An 11,702-nucleotide genomic window follows, 5' to 3' on the forward strand; every position below is an offset into this window, starting at 1 on the left:
TATCTCAATACTTTGTTATATACCCTTGTTGGCTAATTGACAGAGGTCAAACGTTTTTCTGTAAGTCTTCACAAGGTTTTCACACACTGTTGCTGGTATTTTGGCCATTCCTCCATGCAGATCTCCTCTAGAGCAGTGATGTTTTGGGGCTGTTTGCTGGGCAACACGGACTTTCACTCCTCCAAAGATTTTCTATGGGGTTGAGATCTGGAGACTGGCTCGGCCACGCCACTCAGGACCTTGAAATGCTTCTTACGAAGCCACTCCTTCGTTGCCCGGGCGGTGTGTGTTGGGACATTGTCATGCTGAAAGACCCAGCCACGTTTCATCTTCAATGCCCTGCGCTGATGGAAGGAGGTTTTCACTCAAAGTCTCACAATACATGGCCCCATTCATTCTGTCCTTTACACGGATCATCGTTCCTGGTCCTTTGCAGAAAAAACAGCCCCAACGCATGATGTTTCCACCCCATGCTTCACAGTAGCTATGGTGTTCTTTGGATACTGCAACTCAGCATTTTTGTCCTCGCAACACGACGAGTTGAGTTTTTACCAAAAGTTTATTTTGGTTTCATCTGACATTCTCCCAATCTTCTTCTGGATCATCCAAATGCTCTCTAGCAAACTTCAGACGGGCCTGGACATGTACTGGCTTAAGACAGGGGACACGTCTGGCACTGCAGGATTTGAGTCCCTGGCGGCCGTAGTGTGTTCTGATGGTAGGCTTTGTTACTTTGGTCCCAGCTCTCTGCAGGTCATTCACTAGGTCCCCCCGTGTGGTTCTGGGATTTTTGCTCACCGTTCTTGTGATCATTTTGACCCACGGGGTGAGATCTTGCGTGGAGCCCAGATCGAGGGGATTATCAGTGGTCTTGTATGTCTTCCATTTCTAATAATTGCTCCCACAGTTGATTTCTTCAAACCAAGCTGCTTACCTATTGCAGATTCAGTCTTCCCAGCCTGGTGCAGGTCTACAATTTTGTTTCTGGTGTCCTTTGACAGCTCTTTGGTCTTGGCCATAGTGGAGTTTGGAGTGTGACTGTTTGAGGTTGTGGACAGGTGTCTTTTATACTGATAACAAGTTCAAAGGTGCCATTAATACAGGTAACGAGTGGAGGACAGAGGAGCCTCTTAACAGAGGAGCCTCTTACAGGTCTGTGAGAGCCAGAAATCTTGCTTGTTGTAGGTGACCAAATACTTATTTTCCACCATAATTTGCAAATAAAATTATAAAAAAATCCTACAATGTGATTTTCTGGATTTTTTTTCTTCTCATTTTGTCTGTCATAGTTGAAGTGTACCTATGATGAAAATTACAGGCCTCTCTCATCTTTTTTTTATTTGTTTTTTTTATTTAATAATTTTTTTTTATATATTTTGTATTTTTTATAAAAAAACTCGTCTCTCCAACAAACAAACGGATAGTCTGGCTTTTTATGGCGGTTTTGGAGCAGTGGCTTCTTCCTTGCTGAGTGGCCTTTCAGGTTATGTCGATATAGGACTCCTTTTACTGTGGATATAGATACTTTTGTACCGGTTTCCTCCAGCATCATCACAAGGTCCTTTGCTGTTGTTCTGGGATTGATTTGCACTTTTCGCACCAAAGTACGTTCATCTCTAGGAGACAGAACGCGCCTCCTTCCTGAGCGGTATGATGGCTGCATGGTCCCATGGTGTTTATACTTGCGTACTATTGTTTGTACAGATGAACGTGGTACCTTCAGGCATTTGGAAATTGCTCCCAAGGATGAACCAGACTTGTGGAGGTCTATAGTTTGTTTTCTGAGGTCTTGGCTGATTTATTTTGATTTTCCCATGATGTCAAGCAAAGAGGCACTGAGTTTGAAGGTAAGCCTTGAAATACATCCACAGGTATACCTCTAATTGACTAAAATGATGTCAATAAGCCTATCAGAAGCTTCTAAAGCCATGACATCATTTTCTGGAATTTTCCAAGCTGTTTAAAGGCACAGTCAACTTAGTGTATGTAAASTTCAGACTTCAAATAATAACCACACCAATTTGTAAAGGACAGGTGTAGGTTGTTTGTATCAAGTTTTGAATACACTACCATAAATGATCTCTGAGAAACTGACGAAAACTGACGAAAAGCTGAAAAGTGTTACAACCAACCCTGGTCTCTCCTAATAATGAGAGGTTAGGTAGCATGCCCTGGTGGTATGATATTTGTGCATCTGTAACTTTCTCACTCATCATTAACCCGTTGACTTTTTCCACATTTTGTTACGTTGCTTTTTTCCCTCATCAATCTACACACAATACCCCATATTGACAAAGCAAAACAGGTTTTTAGAAATGTTTACAATTTAGTTTTTACATTTACATAAGTATTCAGACCCTTTACTCAGTACTTTGTTGAAGCACCTTTGGCAGCGATTACAGCCTCGAGTCTTCTTCAAATCAAATCAAATGTTATTGGTCACATACACATGGTTAGCAGATGTTAATGTGAGTGTAGCGAAATGCTTGTGCTTCTAGTTCTGACAGTGCAATAATATCTAACAAGAAATCTAACAATTCCTCAACAACTACCTAATACACACAAATCTAAAGGGATGGAATAAAAAATATGTACATATAAATATATGGATGAGCGATGASCAAGCGGCATAGGCAAGATGCAATAGATGGTATAAGATACAGTATATACGTATGAGATGAGTAATGTAAGATGTGTAAACATTATTGAAGTGGCATTATTTAAAGTGACTAGTGACACATTTATTAAAGTGGCTAATGATTTGAGTCTGTATGTAGGCAGCAGCCTCTCTGTTAGTGATGGATGTTTAACAGTCTGATGGACTTGAGATACAAGATGTTTTTCAGTCTCTAGGTCCCAGCTTTCATGTACCAGTACTTCTTCCATTCTTCTCTGTAGATCCTCTCAAGCTCTTTCAGGTTGGATGGGGAGTGTCGCTACAGAGCTATTTTCAGGTTTCTCCAGAGATGTTTGATCTGGTTCAAGTCTGGGCCACTCAAGGACATTGAGACTTGTCACGAAGCCACTCCTGTGTTKTCTTGGCTGTGTGCTTAGGGTCGTTGTCCTGTTGGAAGGTGAACCTTCGCCCCAGTCTGAGGTCCTGGGTGCTCTGGAGCAGGTTTTCATCAAGGACCTCTCTGTACTTTGCTCTGTTCATCTTTCCCTCAATCCTGACTAGTCTCCCAGTCCCTGACGCTGAAAAACGTCCCCACAGCATGATGCCGCCACCATCATGCTTCACCGTAGGGATGGTGCCAGGTTTCCTCCAGACGTGATGCTTGGCATTCAGGCCAGAGTTCAATCTTGGTTTCATCAGACCAGAGAATCTTGTTTCTCATGGTCTGATAGTCCTTTAGKTGCCTTTTGGCAAACTCCAAGCAGGCTGTCATGTGCCTTTTAGTAAGGAGTGGTTTCCGTCTGGCCACTCTACCATAAAGGCCTGATTGGTGGAGTGTTGCAGAGCTGGTTGTCCTTCTGGAAGGTTCTCCCATCTCCACAGAGGAACTCTGGAGCTCTGTCAGAGTGACCATCAGGTTCTTGGTCACTTTCCTGACCAAGGCCCTTTTCTCCCGACGTGTGCTTGGGGACTTTCAATGCTGCAGAATTTTTTTAGTACACTTCCCCAGATCTGTGCCTCGACACAATCCTTTCCTTTGACCTCATGGCTTGGTTTTTGCTCTGACATGCACTGTCAACTGTGGGACCTTATTTAGACAGGTGTGTGCCTTTCCAAATCATGTCTAATCAATTGAATTTACCACAGGTGGACTCCAATCAAGTTGTAGAAACATCTCAAGGATGATCAATGGAAACAGGATGCACCTGAGCTCAATTTCGAGTCTCATAGCAAAGGGTCTGAATAGTTATGTAAATAAGGTACTTCTGTTTGTTATTATTAATACATTTGCAAAAAAAAACACAAAAAAACGGTTTTTGCTTTGTCATTATGGGCTATTGTTTGTAGATTCRWGAGGAAATGTTTTTATTTAATCCATTTTAGATTAAGGCTGTAACATAACAACATGTGGAAAAAGGGAAGGGGTCTGAATGTACGGTACTTAACTTTTTACAACTTTAATAAACATATAACTGAATTTGTCCCAATACTAATGGTCCCCTAAAATGGGGGGGGGCTATGTACAAAAAGTGCTGTAATTTCTAAACTGTTCACCTGATACGGTTGAAAATAACCTCAAATTAAAGCTGTAAATCTGGACTTTAACCTCATAGACATTGTATCATTTTAAATCCAAAGTGCTGGAGTACCAAAACAACAAAAACATTTTAACTGTCCCAATACTGTTGTAGCTCACTGTATCTGTAAAGCATTTTGTAACATCTGCTGATTTAAAAAGGTCTTTGTAAAATAAATTTGATTAATTGATTGTCAGGTGACACTTTCTTTCAGCACATTCTTTCAGGTGGTTCTCAACCTTTAAAATACGTGTCCAGTATTTCCCGATTTCTATAAAGTATGACCTTTAATTATTTACAATATGAGTGAAATAGTTTTCCTTCCAAAGAAAACGGTAATTAAGTATGTTAAAAAGCAGCTTTTCGGTGTTGGAATAGTGTGGGAATAAAATATTCACAAGAGTAGACCACTGACTGGCCAGCTCAGCCAATGACACCATGTTCTATGAGGAAACAGCAAGCATTTTTTAAACGGTCTGTTTGGGATACAAGTGTTTTTCTCCAATTTGGCCACAAATTTGAGTATAGGACAAGGCAACAAAATTATTTGGGTATGAGTTAACAGAATATGAACTGGACTGTTACTTTAAAGGTAAAACAATAGATTTTCCTGTTTTATATTTCCACACTGAGGTTGGAATAACACTGTGAAATTGTGAAAAATGATAATGCCCTTTTATTGTAAGAGCTGTTTGAAATGACTGCCTGAAATTTCAGCCTGTTTTAGTGGGAAGGGTCGTGTTCGAGAGCATCGAAACCGTGATGTATCATTGGTAAATTGTGACCGACTGATAATATTGAGTAGTTATTTAGGATGCCAGGTGATTTGTAGATCAGTCTGTCTGGACACTTCTTTAAAGTCGGCTGCAATGTCGAATGCACCCTTTGGGCTTGTTCGAGTGGTAAGCCGAAAGCAACCGAATGTAGACCAAAGTCGAGGAGTGAAGTCGGGGGAGGTGCACTCTGCGACAGCCGAGAGTCAGACACCGATGTGGTTTTCCAAAAGCACGGCTCAGTGCAACATGGCAGTGTTGCCATTGTTTATAAAAGTTTTTCTATATGTCAAAATAAACTTGTCTCCAATCCCCATATCACACATTCACAAACTGACAAGTGTACATTGTACAATCAATTGGTTAGAGAACAAGCCTCATATCACATTCATTTGAACATATCCACTGAAGACATGAATTGCAGCCAAGTTCCTGTTTCAGTCACATCATTGGTCACATTCAGGTGTCAAACAAAAACACCCTAATGATTGGTTGACAATAGAGCCTCCCACAATGCAGGTGTTGTTGGCTGCAGGAGTTAGTTGAAGAGCAACTGCAGTCAAAACGGCATTACCTTTGATCACATGATTTGTGTTAAGTTCTTGCAGTCAACATGTAGGCTCAAGCTGGACAATTTTTATCCCCATAATGAAACACTTTGAAAGGCGGTGACCAACGATGATCACCGACTTGACAAAATGATCCACTCAAACTCATTGACTTTTAGCCTTTAGTTCCAAAACTCTATGCCAATAACAGCTAATTTCCCCCTCCCCACTCAGACAGCCCAATCAATTATTGCTTGAGAAACTACCCTTTGCTAAGAAACGGTTTCTTTTTGACCATTTTCATTGAGAACAATCACTAAAGTTACATTTGAAATTATTTGATATAGATTAAAAAAAACAGCTGCACTGGACCATAACATCTCTGAAAAACATCCTTGCACAACAAAGCAAATTGTAGCCCTTCAATTCCCACAACAAAAAAGGAAATGTGTTATAGAAAGTAATTTATTACACAATGTAACCAAGGCTAGTTTACAAATACAGTTCCAGTCATGTTTGTGTATACATATGAATATACCCATGTCTTATATTTACAGATTTGCATACAACATGTTTTCCTGTTTATTCATTTCAACACTTACTTTACGGTTCCACATCCAAAAACTAAAATCATTTGTACATAAGAGACTTAAAAGGAGTTCAGCCCTGTGTGTTCCAAACAAAGGAACGGCAGCCAGCCCAGAGTCCAGGCAGACAGAGCACTTGACTGGCAGTCCAGAGGCCAGCCCTTCTCACGACCGCCCCAACAACAGCATTTGGCAGGTGAAATTTAAATACTGATAAATGTTTACCATGACTTAAAAAAATAAGACGAGTAAAAACCAAACATCAACAAAAAAATGATACGTTCTAAGATCATCTCCCAAAGCAAGGACACGAGCTCCAACGGTCGGTCGGCAAGTGTGAGGGGGTCGGGGGTTGGTGAGATGTAAACGGGTGCTTATCCAACCCCGTTTGTCCATCCACACACTTGCCAGAACCCCTGGTACAGGGACTGAGTCCTGTCATGCAGTCTACAGAAGGAGACATTTATTGCTCTTCTTTCCTCGCCGGGCCTGTAGTGCCGCCCTGGTGGCCATCTCAAACACCTCCCGCACACCATCCTTCGTCTTGGCCGAGCACTCCATATAGCCGAACGCTCCGATCCGGTTGGCCATGTCACGGGCCTCCTCTGGCTTCACTGGCTCCTACAGAGAGTTAAGAGGCACTGTCAGGACATCCAAAAAGCACTGACCATATCATGCGGAAAGAGTGACAGATACAGTTGGTGTAGTTTAGGGTGAGTTTTCCCGAAAGCTTTGTAGCCAACATGGCCATTTTTTTCTCATCCCAGTTTGTTTATAATCCCACAAGTTTGTAGAGGGAGGAAAATATTTGCCTGTCCTTTCTACGTACCTGTTTCATCTTGGCCAGCTCCCGGCGTGTGTGTTCATCGTTGCGCAGGTCCTTCTTATTGCCTACGAGGATGATGGGAACGTTGGGACAGAAGTGTTTGACCTCTGGAGTCCACTTCTCTGGAATGTTCTCTGTACGGAATCAAAGGGTCAAGGGTCAGACAAGCACACACCAACACTCAGTACATTTGGGAAGATATGGGGTAGTGTGTAGTGTACCGGAGGAAGGAGGTGTAGAAGAGCTATTGCTGTCCTACGCGTATTGGATGTGTGAGTGAGTACTTCACTAGTCAGAATGGGCTGAACAACCCACCTATAAAAGGAAACCTTGTGCGGATGACAGCAAGAGAGTGAGTGTGTAAGCTCACCCAAGCTGTCTGGGCTGTCAATGGAGAAGCACATGAGGATGACGTCAGTGTCGGGGTAGGAGAGGGGGCGAAGCCTGTCGTAGTCCTCTTGGCCAGCTGTATCCCACAGAGCCAGCTCCACCTAGTACAGAGTAGACAACAACTAATGTTAACCCTCATACAGATATGCTTGAATTGGCAAGTGTATGTCAGCTGTTCTAGTGACTGGGTTTATCGGCAAACCTCTGGCAACAGAAATAAACCATGGACAACCTTGTAAACACATTGATTCAGTAAAATGTACATTGTACAGTTAATGACGTCTACCTACCACAGACTTTAATGAACACACAGGAAATGTTCCGAAAATCAGGATAATTGGATATTACTTTTAGGTGTAGGCCAACTTCAATGAGGAATGAAAAGAGGACCATGTCAGAAAAACAAACTCCCAGCAAATCAGGAAAAATCACATCTCTGATAAGAGCCACTCTTTGAAAATGGATAACTGGACATTTCTTGAAGACATTCATCAGTGTGAGACACTAAAGGGTTAATAGAAAGCTACTTGCCCTTCTCGTTTGTGAGTTAAATGGGGAAAGCAAATTAGACCAAGACACTTCTACAAGTATGACATGAAGCAAGCAGAATTCATTCAGCCAATCAAATCTAGATGTCCCAGATTTCTAGTCGAGCCACATTGAGGCCAGGACACCTGGGTTTATAGCTCACACGGGCCGCTATATAATGACGTGCCATAGGGTCTTACAATACAACTTTAGAATACATATTCCTTACATCATTCAAAAGCATATGCTGCACCTAATATGTTTCCATACCTGGTTAACTGAACAAACATGTGCCATACCATTATACCCATCTGCCCCTATAGCTACAGACAAATGTAACCCAATCTCAACGAGCCGATACCATGATAGCCAAGACCAGCACTATTAAACACAGTGAAGCGACCTTGAAAACCATCTAGCAATTAGGGCTACGTAATTCCCCTAACCTTGCTTACACCTTCAACCGAGAAAGAAAAAAAAGTATGTTGTCGAGTCTGTATTCATTACCTGTTTGCTGTCCACCTCAATGTCAGCCACATAGTTCTCAAAGACAGTGGGTACGTAGACCTCAGGGAACTGGTCTTTACTGAAGACTATCAACAGACACGTCTTCCCACAAGCACCATCTCCCACGATCACCAGCTTCTTACGAATCGCTGCCATGCCTGAGAAGAGAGAAGTAAAATGCATGAAGAAACACAAGCAAGACAACAGCCTTTTTTAAACAGGTTTTATAAGTGCTGTGGTTTCAAATAGGATCAGTGTAGTGGATTGACTGGACACAACACCATTGTGGAGATTCGCAAAGCTAAGTCACACTTGTATCCTCAAATGATTTCTCCCAGTGGGGCTTATTGGGGGAACACACTTGCCTTCAACACCAGAGGTTAAAGGGATAATTTACTTTGAACTTTAACCAGCTGGTTAAAGTCTGTATGTGTCCTATCCATGTCTTAGAAGACATCAACAACCAATGTTAACCAGGCTCTATCAAAACTGGCATGATCCAGAACAAACTGCAGGTATGGTATATGTTCTACACATGACGCCGGTAATCTCCACTAATAACGGTTGAGTAAGTTTCCTCAGGTAAATGTGTGTGCAAGGAAATTGACAGCAAACAGGGAAAGAGAATCAGCCCATCCATTCAGTGATCGTATTGCTGCTCACATTAAACTAGTTGCTGAATGTTAGGATGACAAGTCAGGACCAACAATGAATGGTGCATTCAAGGTGGAAAACATGCCCCATGTATTTTTAGACTGMGGGACATGTGTGACCGAACGCACCAACTCTGATGTACAGTCCCCAACTCTTATGTTTAGACTACTTCCAGAATAGATCTTGACAACATTTAGCTAGTATTACCATGTATAACCATGATACATTTGACGGGTTATTTGACTACCAGCACACTGATCCTGTGGACAATCATGTGATTGTAGAAGTGAAGTATGTGTCAAAGCTGTATCCTAGTAATCATTGATGTGATGTCCCCATTAGTCAAACGCCACATAAGATGGGTTCTCTGATGCAGTCACATACAGGACAGAATCAGACACTGATGCACGGCAAGCAGCTTTTAGTTTATTGGCTGACATTACATGAATTACTACTATAACACTGCTTAGGATAGACAGGCATTAAATCTACTGAAACTAAGTGCATTTCTGCCCATAGGGTGGATCATTCAAATGTTTAGGTAAGATGGCGTCAAAGCATCAACAGATGGCTGTTGTCCGCAGTATAAGGGCGGCCCCATTCACAACAAACTCACTTCGCTAGCTCTCTACCAGTAAAACAGTGTCTGGTCCCTCTGAAGTTAAATTAAAATGGCCAACCCTAGACCGCAACTTGTCGAGCTAGTTAACCAACGTTACCTAAAATAAAGAGAGGGATACTTGTAATCTATGGCTGGGCCGAGCTAAGCCACCCAATCAGATTCAAATTTAAGTTTTTTTGTTATAGTTAGGTAGCGAGAAGAGTACTGTAGAACCTTTGTTTACAGGATTGCACGTTAAAGTAAAAAAAAACACAAAAAAACACAAAAACATAACTTCACTACTAGGACGCTACAGTAGCGTTAGCTACTTGACAAAACACAGTTAGCTAACGTAGCAAGCTAGCCAACTGGTCAGAATTATGGGGGCGCCGTTGATGATGGTGGYTTACCGATAACGCTAGTTGTTGGCTAACTTGCTCAAGATAACAGCAACAAACTAACAAGCCGGTTTGTTACAAATACTCACTTGCTTCTGCAGAAGTTAACTACCTAAGAAAGTTAGCTGGTGGGGATACGGTAGGTAGCTAGCCTAGCTAGTTACATGGACGTGTTCTGGCAATTTCTTTTGAAGGATAAAAACAATGGAGTTCCTTTTCCAACGGTTACTGCTGCTAGCTAGCCAGTAGCTTGAGTCAGTGCGGACGCGGTGTAACGTTACTACTATTGAGGTTGTCAAGAAATGCGAGACCGACGACGATAATGTACGGCCGRACCACTTTCTAACAATTTATCCTACCATTACACTCCACCACTGTTGTCATATTTCGATAAAAGTTTTTCAAAAGTAGTTGTACCTGTTGTTTAGATGGCTTGCAGTCGTTTTCCCAGGGCTGTCGTGCTTCACCGATAACCCTCGTTTCGATACAATGTTGAATTACTTTGCGTGTGCACGCTAGGGGGATGGGTGGCGGGTACGAGCGTGAGCCACGCCTGCGCGTGCACGTCAATCGGTTTCGATGAGCATCCGAACCGTTTTGATGTTGTTTTTCAATAATAGTTGCATTCAAAAACTTTTTCCACACAAAATAAATGTTAGAAACGACCCAAGGAGTGGACAGGTTATGCTTCCTTCCTTCGCATTGGGTCATTCTACGAAAATGGTGGCTTTGCTGTCCCAGCCATAACCACCAGGAAAAACAGGTAAAAGTGTCAGATAATGACAAAGTATATTGTTAATAAAACATATGTAAGACAGATAAATTGCAAACCATGTTTTGTATATATTTTAGAGTCGATGTTTAGTGACATATTTTGATTTAAGAAAAAGTGTTTTTTCTCCCAATTTAAATGTCATAATGCAAAAGAAAGTATAAGCTTTATGTTGTGGCCTACTTAAAAAAWATATATATAAATATCAACTCATTATTCAAAATAATTTTGTGAATAGCTGTCCCTCAATTCCATGTCACTGGTGTTACCACTGAGGGGTGTTACCCTTTATAAAAAGCACCACTTTGAAAAGATTCAACCATTTGGCAACTTTTTCCTGGGTCAAAGGTTAATTGGAGCCAGGGCTGTTTTGAAAAGCACTCTGTTTGGCTACTTTTTCCTGGGTCAAAGGTTCATTGGAGCCAGTGCTGTTTTGAAAAGCACGTTAGCAATTTTATGATTAATTTGATGTGAGGCCTTAAGATGTGTCACTGGTGTTACACAGTTTATAGTAAGGGAAAGGACATTATATTAAAATAATTGATCAAATCACATGATTAAGTGATTTATTTTGAATAGAAGAAGTGTGGTTTGAGCGACTGTGGCCTCCGTTTTAGCTATGCCATCTTGTCTACAGATTTGTCACTGGTGTTATTGTTCAGTTTGAAGTGTTACTGGTCTCTGGCATTACACATAACTTTACACACAACTGTGTAAATTACTAATCACATTTAAAAACAAATATATAATTTAAAATATGAACCTTTGTCTTTCATTATATATGCAAATTTAAGTCCAATTACATTCTGGAAAGCCTGAATCGTCATCTAAAATATAGGTAACACCCGTTTAAAAAAAGTCTGGATAAGCATTTTTTAAATGCAATATAAAATACAGTACACTCATGTTGATTTCTGTTAACTG

General features: G+C 41.3%; 1 protein-coding gene across 1 annotated transcript; it reads right to left on the reverse strand.

Moving 5' to 3' along the window:
* Positions 1–5,962: 5,962 nt before the first annotated feature.
* LOC111976879 (rho-related GTP-binding protein RhoA-B) lies at positions 5,963–10,514 on the reverse strand. Its single transcript, XM_024006026.2, has 5 exons — positions 10,424–10,514; positions 8,354–8,511; positions 7,299–7,419; positions 6,932–7,062; positions 5,963–6,723 (listed from the first exon to the last, which is right to left on the reverse strand). Exons 2-5 carry the CDS (start codon positions 8,507–8,509, stop codon positions 6,550–6,552), a joined length of 582 nt encoding a protein of 193 aa, XP_023861794.2. The 5' UTR covers positions 8,510–8,511; positions 10,424–10,514; the 3' UTR covers positions 5,963–6,549.
* Between the last annotated feature and the right edge of the window lie 1,188 nt (positions 10,515–11,702).

Source organism: Salvelinus sp. IW2-2015, linkage group LG17 (assembly GCF_002910315.2).
Source record: "Salvelinus sp. IW2-2015 linkage group LG17, ASM291031v2, whole genome shotgun sequence".
In the NCBI taxonomy this organism is placed as follows: domain Eukaryota; kingdom Metazoa; phylum Chordata; class Actinopteri; order Salmoniformes; family Salmonidae; genus Salvelinus; species Salvelinus sp. IW2-2015.

Excerpts from the sequence above, each read along its gene's own strand:
- LOC111976879 (XM_024006026.2), bottom strand. The coding sequence starts at position 8,509 with ATGGCAGCGATTCGTAAGAAGCTGGTGATCGTGGGAGATGGTGCTTGT. Across the intron at positions 7,063-7,298 it reads TGACAGCCCAGACAGCTTGG|AGAACATTCCAGAGAAGTGG; the intron begins GTGAGCTTACAC and ends GATTCCGTACAG. Across the intron at positions 6,724-6,931 it reads AGCTGGCCAAGATGAAACAG|GAGCCAGTGAAGCCAGAGGA; the intron begins GTACGTAGAAAG and ends AACTCTCTGTAG.